A 14475-nucleotide genomic window follows, 5' to 3' on the forward strand; every position below is an offset into this window, starting at 1 on the left:
AAAGTAATGAGTGATACAGGGCTAGAGAAAATTGTGCCTTGCCAGTGTTGCTGCTGAGGAATCAGGAGCTCAAATGTGTTGGGACCTGTGAGATGCTGACTCAGTGCTCCCAGAATTATCCAGAAAGATAAAGCTTTTATCCTGCCATCATTGGTTGAGTCTGTTGGTTCCTCTCCACTTCTAGGCTGTACTTGTAGACAGTCTAAGTGATCTCCAGTGACATCACTCTAGGCCAGGAGGCTGAATCAAAAAGATGCAGTGAACAATGGGGTAAAATCCTACATTGCAAGGTGAGTCTGAGCTCCTGTATAATTACCCACCACACCTGCTGCTGATACTAGATATGGTCTAAGGAAAGCAATGCAGGCACTGGATGAGTTTGCTACAAAATGTGTGGCATAGTGATTGCTAAAGTTTTTGATTACCTTAGCCTTTACATAGGTTAGTCCTTTTCCTAGGAGCCTCTTACTGTCCTTAAAAATTCCTCATGTCCTTGAAAATTTAAATCAATGTCCACCCCCTGTGAAAGATGGGTGGCTTGCCCCCAACAAGGATTCTCCTCGTCTTCCATGATAATAGAGTTTTAGCGGGTCATACAGGATCTGAGCATAAATCATGTGCTCACTACCCAAATTATGTCCTCAATTTCCTCTACCCCCATCTTGTGCACCAAACCATGGATATGGTGATGGGGAAACAGACTCTTTCATATAGATATAATGGAGTAACAAAGTAATAAAGGTATGGATCCCTGCCTGACCTCATAGAGCTGAGCAATCCTATGCTTTCTACATATCCACCGTTGGAGTTCATAGCAATTTTATATGGTAACATCAAAGTTATTTCAGTCTCAATCAGGTGACTAACCTGTATCCTAATTAATGTGACTCTCCTAGAAAGCTGCTCCTTGCTCTCTACTTCCATGGCACTGTGGTCCCACCTCTTGTCAGATTGTATTGCAGTGGTCTGTCTAAATGCCCATTTCCATCAGCACAGTCCACTGCAAGTCCTTGAGGGCACCATGAATGTTTGGCAGATATTAGATAACAACAAATTTGCTTATGATGCTTGTTACTGAAAATTTTGAAAATAATTCCTCAGATAGTAAGACTATAGTAGAGGCAACTATGAAAATGTGATGTATAATAATCATTCACTGGGCTGCTTACTGTACTTTTTCTCATGAAACGTAAGTTTACACATGAATTCTTTATGAAATGGTTCCTTATGTAGCATGCTTTTATATATAAACACTGTGGGAGGCCACGATAAGGCTTGAGACGAGGACCAAACCAGGCCCTGACTTGTGCCTCCTTTAAAGTCCGAATAACCTAACAAAAGGTTTAGGACAGGAAAAGTTGAGTAGCACTGAGAAACGGTCTGTGCTATGTGTTGTGCGCTCACCTACGTGACTTCCCACACGCTTGTTAAACAAATGAGAACAATTCGGTTGGGGTCATAAGTTCGTGGCTGGTCCTTGCTGCCCCCTAGTACAGCCCATAAATTACTTTCAGGTTTGCTGTATCAATACAGAACAATTGTACTGGCATCAGCCATTTGGCATCACGAGGTCTGCTTATAGTCAATGGTGAAACTTATTATGGGAACTCATGGTTGTTTAACTAGACATAGGTGTAGTGCTTCTCCTATGGTAATATCACTATATATAATGGCCTTAATGCTTTGAATAAACTTAGCACTGTTGGACATCCTCCTCAGTGCTCCTCCTGCCCCCATCTCTCTGCTTCTCGAATTCTTTTCTTCATCCTCTTACCTTCACGTTCCTGGTTGATTTGTCGCGCCGGCCACGACAAAACATAACCGTGAAATGCCTGTGCCTTTCTTTTCTTCCTTCCCTTATGTTTTAATTAGGAAGGCATCCCTTTTCATATCTAAGAGAAAATCTTTTGTCTTTCTTTCTAGATTCTCTATCTTCTTTTTTTCTTAAGATCCTAGGCTCTCTCTTTCCAGTTTCTTCAAGTTGTCTGTCTCTGTTGGCTCAGATTTATCTCAAACAACCAAAGAAAATTCTCCCTACTCTCCTTTAGGTGACAGCTTCTTTATATGTGTTATAGTTAAATGTTGTAAAATAGCTTTAATTTGCTGTCTCCATATCCTCATGCTCACTTACTTCACAACACAATCCCAACACATTCATGTTTATATTTCAATCAGTCTACAAACATTGCCTTTTCTAATGTTTCAGAATCCAGTGAATTTCAGTTATCATCGTATTTATGTGCTAACAACATTCAACACAACTCATTACTACCTTGAAAGGATCATTGTGTCTTGCTTTCCTTTGATCCCTCCTCTCTCTAGACACTCTACTCAATGTGTTTTCTTTATTAGACATTTAAAGTTGAAAATATTCAGGATGTGTACTTCTCATCTCAGTGAATATAATCGCTCACTAGTTCTTCTTCTTCTTCTTTTTTTTTTCCTAATTCCATGGCTTCATTGGTCAGTTAAATCCACATGTCCTAAATATCTATCATTGCACCTATCTTGCTTTTGATTCCAGACATTTCTATCCAAATGTATACTCAGTTGTCTCACTGGCAACTCAAATCCATAAGCCATTACCACTCAAAATTGGCCTCTTTCACTTCCACAGGAAGTGGCACTGTAATCTGCTTCACTGTTCAAGCCAGAAACATAGGAGTCTAATAAGATTTTTCATTCTCTCTTCTAGAACGACCAAATATCCTGATCTGCCTGGGACTGGAGGATTTCCTGGGATGTGGAACTTAAAATGCTTAGATTAGGATGGTCAAATCAGGATGGTTGATCACCATCAATTCCTGGGAATTCTGCCTCCTAAATATTTCTTGTATATGTCCAGTTATTTCCATTCCAGGACTGCCACTACAGTCTCTATATTATATGGCTTCATGCATCTACTCTTTTTTTTTTTTAAAGATTTTATTTATTTACTTGACAGAGAGAGACATAGTGAGAGAGGGAACATAAGTAGGAGGAGTGGAAGAGGGAGAAACAGGCTTCCCTCTGAGCAGGGAGCCTGAAGCAGGCTGATCCAAGGACCCCTGGATCATGACCCCTGCAGAAGATAGATACTTAAGACCTGAACCACCCAGACACCCCCATGCATCTACTCCTTTTTTTTTTTTTAAGATTCTATTTATTTACTTGATAGACAGAGATCATAAGTAGGCAGAGAGGCAGGCAGAGAGAGGGGGAAGCAGGCTCCCTGCCGAGCAGAGAGCCCCATGTGGGGCTGGATCCCAGAACCCTGAGATTGCGACCCAAGCAGAAGGCAGAGGCCTAACCCACTGAGCCACCCAGGTGCCCCAACATGCATCTACTCTTAATTTCCATTCCCTACCCTCCAAATGCTTTCTGTGCACTGTTATTGTTAGACTTTAATGACAAACAAGATTATTATATAAACCTCTTCTATCACTTATCATCCATAAGATGATAAGACCGAGCAATATCTGTCTTCATGTGTTCCCCAGCCTCAACCTTCATCACTTGCCCTCTCTCTCTAGGATCCAGCTGTACTAATATTTCCATTACTCAGATATGTTAGGAAACAGAACTTGAATTAATTTCCCCCTTTTTCTTCTCCATTTTAACTCCTTATTTTTCAGGTCTCAGATTCAGTATCATTCTCTCAAGAACTTTTTTCTCCCAAGACAACATCAGACACATACATGTTCCCTTCCCTGCCATAGCATGCTATCTTTCTTCAAAGAACTCAACAGCATTTATTATTTATCAGATATCTATCTTCCAAGCCACACTAGAAGTCCCAAGAGGCAGGTATTCTTATTCTATTCTTTTACTCACCTTTGTATTCCCAGAACCCCCTCCACTGTAAGTCAGCAGCCTCCCTACCTTGTCCCTGCCACTGTTCTTTCTCAAACACAAGCTCTGTTCTCTTCCTTCATGGCACTCATCTTAAGTTGTCTTCATATTATTTACTTGTGTGTTTGTTTGTATAATGTTTGTCTTTTTCACTGAACTCTGAGCACCATAAGGGCAGCCATCAGGATGATGTCAGTTGGCTTCATATATCAGAATGTGATGCATATCTAGTTGCTAAATGATTATTTACTGAATGAATGAGGCAAGGGAACAGACACATTTTTCTGAAACAAGGACAAGAGAAGACCCAATGCAGAGTTTGGAGGCATATGAGTATTTCTAAAAAAGGTACAATAGATATCCCAAAAAGAAAGGTGACAGAAACTCGCCTCCAAAAGACTTCATTTGAAGACAAATGCACATGAAATTTACTGTTTTTGATAAAAGTGGTAAATAGATGAAAATAAAGGAGTAGGGCCTTCTATTTTTACTATGTTTTATTTATTGAGTTTTATTTTTCCCTAGATATTTTCAAATTATTCTTAATCATAGATCTTTTTAATAGCGATACTTTTTTTTTTTTTTTTGTTAAAAAAAAACCCTCAGAATAGATTTTTACATTTATGAACCTGAGTATCATTTGTTATATTTCATTTTGAAAAGCAATTAGATTTGAAATCAAATGTGTATTACAAGGTTAAAACATTACAAATGACATTTTTTCCCCTCAAATTTGCTTGTGAAAAAACTGGGTAAATGACTAATGAGAAAATATTACCATGCTAAATTTACAAAAATTATAGAGCAAACACAGACCAATTTTAATAGAACCAGTGCCAATTACATCTCAACTGCAATGGCAGTAAAAGTAAACTTAATTTTGACACATGTAATTGCGTTAGCCATAATTTCATGTAGAGGAAAAAGCTATTCATCTTTAATATCCTTGGGGAGTTTTTGTTCAACAAACTTCCAATTTTCTAATGCTTGGCTCCAGCTTGAAATGAGGGCAGGCACTGCTTCTCTGTCCTTGAATATTGCTCATGCATCATTCTTGTGGAAATTTGTATGCTTCTATCCATGTCTGCATTGATTCTTTTATTCACTAAGCATTCTCAGCATTTATTGAGTAAATTTTCTATGTCAGGCACTGTGCTAGGCTCTGGATATGCAAAGATAAATAACTCTAAGAGTTAAAACATGGTAAGAAAAAATCACATTAACAAATAATTATATATTCAAAGCTAAGTGCTGATAAAAATAGGGTATATAGAGTAAACACATGTGTAAATACTAACTACCATTTCATCTCACTCTTCATGTTCCAGAAACAAGACACTGAGGCTTAAGAGAATAGTTTCATGAAGATCTCATAGCTAATGAGTGAAAAGACTGGAACATGAGCTTGGGTCTTTCAATCACTAAACAAAGGAATTCCCTTTGCTGAATGCTTCAGGTTCTGTGCCATCTATGTTACATATGGATGCACATTTTACATAAACCTCATGTAATTCTAATAACCATGAAAAAGAGCAATTGATATCCCCAATACATGTTGAGGAAACCAAGATTCAGACTCAGTAATTGTCCAAGTTACAGAGTTACAGGGTAAATAAATGGCAGACTTATAATTCAAACTCAGGTTTGTCCAGCCCTGCAGCCTATACAATATCTACTATCACGAGTATCCTGTCTCTTCTGGTTTACTCAATCCTACATGTCTGGGCAATAATTTAATGACTACAAAGAACTACCACTATCTGAGTATTTGCTATATACCTCCTGAAAGGCATTTTTCATGAATCAATTTAAAGGTACTTTCCATGAACCAACTTTTTTAATCTTCACAAAACACTAGGTAGGTACTACTATCCCCAAAGCATACTGAATACTATCTGCTCTCTCAACGATGAAGAATTAAAGGACTAATGTCTCTGTATCCTTCAGCAGGGGTCAGTCAAAAAGGACAGCCATCTACTTAATTCACCAGCCAGAAAGTATGCCATTTTCAAATTACATATATAGTTCATTACAAGTTTCAAACCCAGAGCAGCCAACTTTGTTTTGTTTTTCTTTCCTCGCTACTTTTTTGGCAAGTATATATTATGGCTAAAGAGTGAACTTGAGTGAGTATATGGATTCAGAGCCATCTGTTTAAATTTCTCTTGTGACTCCTCCCCTCCTATTACCATTCTTAATCACGTGTAGAGATTTCTGGCACTACTTGTTAGCACAAGCAGAGAGTGCCAATGAGAGCAAACAATGTGCTTCTCTTTTGCTTTCAGGCCCCGGGTCCCAGATAAAGAGCATTGTAGATGGTGACAGAGAGCATGGCTTCATGATGTAGAAATAAACAGATAACCAGCAAATGACTAGTCAGTTTCCTATTAAACTTCTCAGGTAAGTACTAACTTGCAACCTAGTCTGTAAACAGTGGCATAGAGGAGTAAATGCCATGTAATATGATGATCACCAGTACAGACATATGAACTAAAATCATCTGAAGACTTCAGGAAAGAATTTATTATGCAGAAGTGTAGGATAGGGGTTAGAGTCCATCATTCAAGAGCATGCAAGCACCCTGTCACCAGGACACCTCAAAAAATAAACAGGTTTTGAGGCAACTTTGTAATTAGAGATAAATAATTGAAAAGGCTATATGTACATACTCAGAAAAGCTTATCCCTGAACAAATCATTTTCTTCCTACCAAGAGGGCTGGTTTTTTTTTTTTTTTTAACGATTTTATTTATTTATTTGACAGAGAGAGATCACAAGCAGGCAGAGAGGCAGGCAGAGAGACAGGAGGAAGCAGGCTCCCTGCTGAGCAGAGAGCCCGATGCGGGACTCGATCCCAGGACTCCGAGATCATGACCTGAGCCGAAGGCAGCGGCTTAACCCACTGAGCCACCCAGGCGCCCAAGAGGGCTGTTTTTGAAACTTTATCCAATAAAATTCTTAAGATTTCAGCAGGCAACATTGTTTACAAAACAATTCTTTGTTATATGTGACACTTCATAAAACTGGAGATTACTCTCCATAATAGGTGGTATGGTGTCTCCAAATCCAGGAACACCTGGCATCAAATCTGCAGGAAGATAAGCCACCTTCTTAATGGCCCTTAATTACAATCAGAATGTGACTTAACTTGTATTCCAATAATAAAAGCATTGACTCTCTTTTTTCATTTGATTTAAAGGTCAACATAAGCTGAATGCAAATGGCCTTCTAAAATTAGAAAAGCAATTGAATTAACAGTAACATTGTACCCCAGGAAGAGAAGTAGGAGATTTCATCACAATCACAACATCAGTGTATCCTACAGAGCTCTTTTGACTTCAAGATTTGTGATCTCAGTGGGAGACACACACACACACACACACACACACACACACACACACACACGAAAGAGAGAGAGAGAGAGAGAGAGAGAACTCAGTTATTTGACCAAGCTCAATCGAATGCATGTTTATAAACCCAGTTTCTATTTTTCAGAGATACTGAGGTAGAGACATTATAGAATAAGGAAGGTGACAAAATTTTTAAATCAAGGACAATTAATGTTCTATTTGTAAAAAATATAGGCCAGTAAATAGAGACCAGTAGCATTTATAAAATGAAAATAAGGTAGAATAGGTAACATGAAAACATTTTTAAAAAGCTTGTTAAGTAAATTAATTTAGATCTATAGTGTATAACAGATGGAAAAACAAATTCCACCTGAATCAAACTTCATTTGAAAATAATAAATAACCTTCTAGTCTAAAATAGAACTATATTTATGAGCTTCTTTTTTTTTTTAAAGATTTTATTTATTTATTTGACAGAGAGAGATCACAAGTAGACGGAGAGGAAGGCAGAGAGAGAGAGAGGGAAGCAGGCTTCTTGCTGAGCAGAGAGCCCGACGTGGGACTCGATCCCAGGACCCTGAGATCATGACCTGAGCCGAAGGCAGCGGCTTAACCCACTGAGCCACCCAGGCGCCCCTATTTATGAGCTTCTTAAAGGAGAGTAGTATTTTTATAGAAGAATAGAAGAAATCACAATAGAAGTATGGACAGGTTTGACTGCCAAAAGGTTAAAACTTTCTCATACAATAAAAATTGTTATATAAAGCAAAGGGATATGATTAGAGAAGATATTAACATTTAATTTGAGAAAGAGTTAATATCTGAAGTGTATAAGAAGTTCATAGGAAATGATAAGGGGCAGCTCTGGTTGGTAATGGCTGGAAGATTGTTGGAGATGCAAGAGATGAGAGGGAAATGTTAATTGGGAACATAACACAAGAGAAGAAAGGATGTCAGGCAGAACACTTAATAAGAATAGGAAGCTGGCCTTCAAGATGGCGGCAATGAGCCTGGCCTCCTGGTTTCACACCCTATGGTCAAGGTCCCACACTGACCTCTGTAACCAATAGGTTATCAGAGAAATGAAGTTGTCTGACCTCTGGGACCAGGTTATTAAAGATATTGTGGCTCCTGCCTTGTACTTTCCTGGATCACTCACTCTGGGGGAAGCCAGCTGCTACCTGTAAAGAAACTCAAGCAGTCCTACACAAAGGTCCACACCAAGAAGGACCAAAGCCTCCTGCTTATGACCAGCATCAACTTACACATTGTACAGAGGAAGAAATTGAGGCAAAAAGGGTAAGCGAATTGCCCGATTTATACAACTAGGGAGTGCCTGATCTATGATTAGGACCCTGGAATTTGTGTCCTTAACCATTACAGGTACTACCTCTTGATGGAAGAAAGAGGGCAGAAAAGTTCTAGCAACTGTATGAAACACCACAACAAAAATGCTGAAATCCAGAAATTAGTTGGCTATGGGGCACAAGTGGGCACAAGGGGAAGATTAAAAATGACTGCAATTTTTCAAATACACATAACAAAGAGGATAGTAATGTTATTAATTAGGACAGGGGGATCAGATACTAGCAGTTTGGGAAGTGGTGTGTGCTCATGTGTGGTCACTCAGGAAGTAGCTTGGAGAGCTAAGTAGATAGAAAGGGAAGGGAATGAGTGGGCTAGTGTGAAAAATCCCTGATTTGAGTTTCCAGGCAAGGAAAATTCCAGAGGGGTTTCACTTCACTAACATATGGTTAAAGATGGCTTCTCTTATATGTAAACTTTATATTAACCTCTTTCTGGAGATTAATAAAAGGCTAGAAATTTCCTCACTCCCTTTAACTTCTTTTTTATCATATCTTATCATTATCAGTCTAGATGTAGACATGATACAAAATTATAAACAAAACAAAACACTTGTGTCTTTAAAAACAAGTATCAATTAAGTAAAATTCATTCACATTAGTTCAATTAAAACATTAATGAAATAAAAAATAATTGCCGTAGTTGCTTTGCAATAACTAGAATATAAACTAATACTCTGAAGGTATACCCAAGGCTTCATTAGTGTGTAAGAAAAATAATCCAGTTTGAGAATTAAAGTTTTCTCCATTTTTCTCTCATGGCTAATGAACACCAAGGGAAATTCTAATCCCTCCCCACCCTCCCAATGTATGTGACTTTGTTTCATTGAAATGTATAAGTCACTGAAATAAATAAGATTCTCTCCGTGGGGAGCTAAGAAAAGGCAGATACCACAGGTGTTACTTTGGAAGAGTTTTGTATGTCATCACAGCTGCTTAGTTGTGATGCACTGCTGCATATAATGGCCAAGAATATTCAGCACAGATGCTACAACAAAAATTCCCAAGAAACCAGCAAAATGAAATTGGACAAATCCTTATACATAATGTATACATTACAATATTCTACTGCGTGTACTTACAAATCTGAATATGTCACTTGGCTTATCTTTGCACTTTACTAAAATAAAATAAAAAACCCACAGACTCTCTGGAGGGATTTAAATTTACCATACACAAAAATGTATGAGGAGACACTGAACACCTTTTATGAGAGGGAGAGAAAATATACTGAACGATAACTACAATGATGCAATTAACCAGATGAGTGGGAATGAATGAATACTCTTGTTCTCTCATCTCTTTTTTTTTTAAGATTTTATTTATTTATTAGAGAGATAGAGAGAGAATACAAGTAGGCAGAGCAGCAGGCAGAGGGAAAGGGAGAATCAGGCTCTCTGCTGAGCAGGGAGACACAATGCAGGGCTCAATCCCAGGACCCTGGGATCACGACCTGAGCCGAAGGCAGCCGCTTAACTGACTGAGCCACCCAGGCACCACTCTGATCTCCTCTTGATTTACTGCCAATCTCATGACTTTTCATATCTTAGAGTCCTGCCACCTTCGCTCCCTTTGCACAGGAAAAGAAGTAAGATTGTAAAAATCAATATGTTACTGAATCCTTTGTTTACCTTTCTATATCATTTTATTTCTAAATGGGTCTTAATGGACACTATGCAGGTAATGAACTAACAGATGATGCTCGCACTAGGTTCCTTCAGCTTTTAAATTCTCTGTCACTATGCATTGTCTTCATCAGATAGCTGCTCATATTGACACCAAACATACCAATTTCACTGTAGAAGCCAACAAATATCATGATCCAACACCTTAAAGCTAGTTATACAGGAGTTCATTTGAAAATATTTGTTTTGAATGTAGAAAATGGATAGCTTTGTATTCTGCATTTTAGATATTATTTACCTTTATAAATATACATTTGATTTTCTCTTGATGTGCTCTTGTCTCACTTGCCAATAATTTTAATTTAAAAAGAAGACACAATTTCTTATTGCCCAAAAGCTCCTTAGAGGTTTACTTTGTGCAGTAAATAAGTAGCTAGGAACCTGATCAGAATATCCTATGAGCCGGAATGACTGAGGGTTTTCAAAGGATGTTGTGCCTGGATATCCTTCCAGTCCTGAGAACACACAGCCAATTCAAAGCAAACAAACAATGGGACAAAGTGACACACTTTCCAAGAAGGTTTTGTTAATTTAATTCCTTCTGCCATGAAACCACAAATGCCTTAAAATCAAAACAAGACAATCCTACCAATAAAACAAACAGCATGTCTTAAAAACTTACACATAGATTTAACATATAAACTTAGGGCTCAGCAATACCAATCCTAAGTATCTTCCCCAAAGAAATGAAAACATATGTCTGCACCAAGATTTGTCTACAAATGTTCATAACAACTTCATTCATAAGAGCCAAAAGTTGGAAACAATCTAAATGTCTACCCAGGAGAAGAAATGAGCAGAATGTGGCATATCCATAAGAAAACATTACTCAACAATAAAGAAAGAGCAAAATCTTTATACATGTTACAACACAGATGAAACCCAGGAACATTATGCTCAGTGAAAGCCAGACACACAAAAAAACACACATTGTATGATTCCATTTATATGAAACATTAAAAAAAAAGGCAAACATAAAGAGGCAGAAAAACAGACTTGTGGTAGCTTAGGGTTGGGGAAGGTGAAGGAACAGATAGCAACTACATGCATATGGGGTTTCTTTCGGAGATGGTAGAAAGCCTCCATTGTTAGTTTGTTGTGATAACTAGATAAATATAATACAAGGTATTCAATTATACACTTAAATGTGAATTTTATGGTATACAAACCATATCTCAGGAAGGCTATTAGAAACATATAGCATAAAAAGCATAAAACCAACATTACTGTGGTTATTGAAAATCTATAATCTTACATGCTCACATAACAAACAGGTGGTCTTCAACATAGAAAATTTGATTAGTATATGCTAATATTTAAATGACTGAAGTTAGTTCCTTTTTAAAGATACTGGTTAAAAAATGATGGAGAGAAACCTAAGGGAAGTAGAAAGATGGGGACACAAAAGAATCATCCAAGGTAAGGAGGTCCAAGTGTATTTAAATCATGATATTGAGCTAGATGGCTTGTTTGGCAGATGATGGCCTTTCTAGACCCACATAGATAAGAATTCGAATACCTCTGTAGGAGGAGAGTTGACAAAGAATAATGTAATACAATATAGGCAGTTTGGCGTTTGATTTTAATGTCTCTTAGCATTTGTAAAATATTGGAAACAAGTGTCTACCTGTACACCATGACTTTATGTGCTATGTTATGTTTGCTAAGGCAGAAATTTTAATCAGCTTTGCAGATTGGCACATAGTATATGCTCAATAAATATCCATGGAATAGAGAAAGAGGAAATTATATTACCTATAAACTGCATTATTTAATATCCATGTGATGTTATGATTCAAGGGCATTGGGCATGGGCCATGTATGTGAGAAAATTGGAGGGAAAACAGGTTTGTAGTAGGAGTGAGTGACAATGAGATCAGTCTTGGATATGCTGAATTCAAGAGGACCTCACCCTGCTGACTTGGAACTCTTTAGCTAATATCTTAATATAGGGTTCTGGGTTAAAGAAATTAATTTGGAAGTTTTCAGTATCATTTAGTTAAAGGCTATGATTACAAATCAATAACAAATCAATTTCTTTTAGTGATACAGAAAATATTCCCAAGTAATTAGCTTTATTTTTGGCTCTGATTTTATTTATTTATTTATTTATTTATTTATTTATTTATTTTGGCTCTGATTTTAAATCTGAATAAAAGCCTATTAAAATCTTCAAACGTAATGTATGTTCTTTGAAAAAAATAGTAGCTGTAAACAAAGCTGCCTTTGTTGGCTCAGAGAACATTTTCTGTTCTCTCCAATTATCTTCACCAGGCAAAAGTCCCTCTGAGACAGAGACTCACCTTTTCTAGTTTCACTTTGTTACCTTTCTACAATATATTCCTTTGAGACATCCACAGTCTGAAAAATCAATTCACAGAGGAGTTAGTAGGGAAAAAAGAGAAATGGTCTAACTATTTTCCCTTATGAAATGTTTATTGTGTACAATATAAGTCCACTCATTCTTGCTATGTAGCATGTGAATATTACTTTTACTGGTAGAGCTATTAAAATATTATCAAACAGGGATAGATTATATATAGGGAGACAGACTCATGATTTAGAGTCAAGTGAACTTTGCTTTAAATTATGCTTTTCTGGGGTTCCTGGGTGGCTCAGTCACCTGAGCAGCTGATTTCCACTAAAGTCATGATCTCAGGATTTGGGGATCAAGACCTGTGTCAGGCTCTACACTTAGCTGGGAGTCTGCTTGAGGATTCTCTCTTCCTTTCTTTCCCTCTACTCCTCCCTACACTTGCTCTCTCTAAGGTAAATAAATTAAACATAGATAGATAGAGAGATAGATAGGTAACAGTTTTTTTTCATTTACAAGCTTTATGATCTTTGGTAAATCATAAAATTTATCTGAGATTCAGTCTCTTCATCCATACAACTGAAAATATTTATGTCCTCAGTAGGGTTTTGGTGAGAATTACATGAGGTAATATATAAAAACCCAAGTAAAGTTTGTTGTTGATTTTATCCTTAGTAGGTGGTGTAAAGGATAATTCTGGGGATTTTTCTCAAGCATACCATTATTTTCCACATCCAATGGGTTCTTAAATCAGAGGAGACATTATTCAGATGTATTTCCCATGAAATTTCAATGTAGCCAAGTTTTTTGGAACATTTTGGATATGTATTTTTTTTTTCCTGTCCTTTCCCTCTAACATTTCCCTTTGATCTTAGATACTTTTGGAAGCTCATTGCTTGCCTACTTGAAACAACTCTTTTCTGAAGTGAGAACTTAAATTTTGTAAGATGAAAATGCGTAAGAAAAACAGGTGTTATTGTTCATATCTATAGATTGTTACTTAAAATACACAAATTCATCATTTAAGGATGATACCAAACATTTTAAAATCTAATGAAGTCTTCTACCTGCAGTTCCAGCTCTACTGTTACCTAAGTAATTTGGGGTCCAATATTTAATCTTTTGGCCACTAATCATTTAGTTCCATGTCCGAAATACTCAGGTTAGAATTTATTCTCCAGTAGTTTATTGGTTGGAGAATTTTAGATTTGGGGCTTACATTTTGATAACCATACCAAAAAAGAAATAAAACCATAATCTGCATCATCAGAATGACCACTTGAGTATGGTCATCTGATTTCCATCTTTATGCTTGCCATGGTAATATTACTTCACTTCAGGGGGGCTAAGAAGAGAAAAAACAAGCATATCTAAATGACACATCTTTAATAAGGAAACTTGGACACAATCTCAGCTCATTGTACCATTGAAGGTTTTGCTGGAGTTCGGGAAGAGAAAAATGATAGAAAACTTGAATTAACAATGACCTATGGCAATAAATATGTCAAACTTGTACCTACTCTTGGCAGTCAGTACCATACTCTTCTGTCATATTAATGTCAGTTATTCAGATTTCTCTGGCCTGATAATTTTGCTTATATTTTATTTATAAATGAGTTTTAGGCATCAGGGTTGTTTAAGATCTGTAAACATAAAAAGTATCATGTTTTATTTTTGTACAAATTTAAATAACATTTTAATAAATATGATTTCATAGTCAATATTCTAGAGATCTTTGTCCTTTAGGAGGAAGTTTCTACTTTATTGAAGTTGGAGAAACATTGTACTAAAACATTTCCAAAATCCCTTTCACCTCTAAAAACATGTAATGAAGCAGCAGCTCCCTTTGAGCGGAATGACTTGCTTACCTTTTTCTCAGTGATTCACAGATGACTCTTGGGAACCACATAAGTGTGTTATCCCATGACATTG

At 37.0% G+C, this 14475-nt stretch overlaps 2 protein-coding genes across 9 annotated transcripts in view; one reads left to right on the forward strand and one right to left on the reverse strand.

Moving 5' to 3' along the window:
- KCNIP4 (potassium voltage-gated channel interacting protein 4) overlaps positions 1-14475 on the reverse strand; it is a 1193829-nt gene that overhangs the window by 349740 nt on the left and 829614 nt on the right. The gene's annotated exons all lie outside the window — the stretch shown is intronic.
- LOC125093586 (nucleolar protein 9-like) overlaps positions 1-14475 on the forward strand; it is a 30825-nt gene that overhangs the window by 15084 nt on the left and 1266 nt on the right. For 2 of the 5 annotated variants that reach the window (XR_007125289.1, XR_007125288.1), the window contains 2 exons: positions 6117-6231; positions 8355-8479. Coding sequence is in view for 2 of the 5 variants with exons in the window: in XM_047719008.1 (XP_047574964.1) it covers positions 6200-6231; positions 8290-8479 (222 nt within the window). In the remaining 3 variants the exon portion in view is untranslated. Of the gene's footprint in view, positions 1-6116; positions 6232-8289; positions 8480-14475 lie in introns of all 5 variants that reach the window. The other 3 variants (XM_047719008.1, XM_047719009.1, XR_007125290.1) reach the window with 2 other exon arrangements.

Source organism: Lutra lutra, chromosome 2 (genome assembly GCF_902655055.1).
Source record: "Lutra lutra chromosome 2, mLutLut1.2, whole genome shotgun sequence".
In the NCBI taxonomy this organism is placed as follows: domain Eukaryota; kingdom Metazoa; phylum Chordata; class Mammalia; order Carnivora; family Mustelidae; genus Lutra; species Lutra lutra.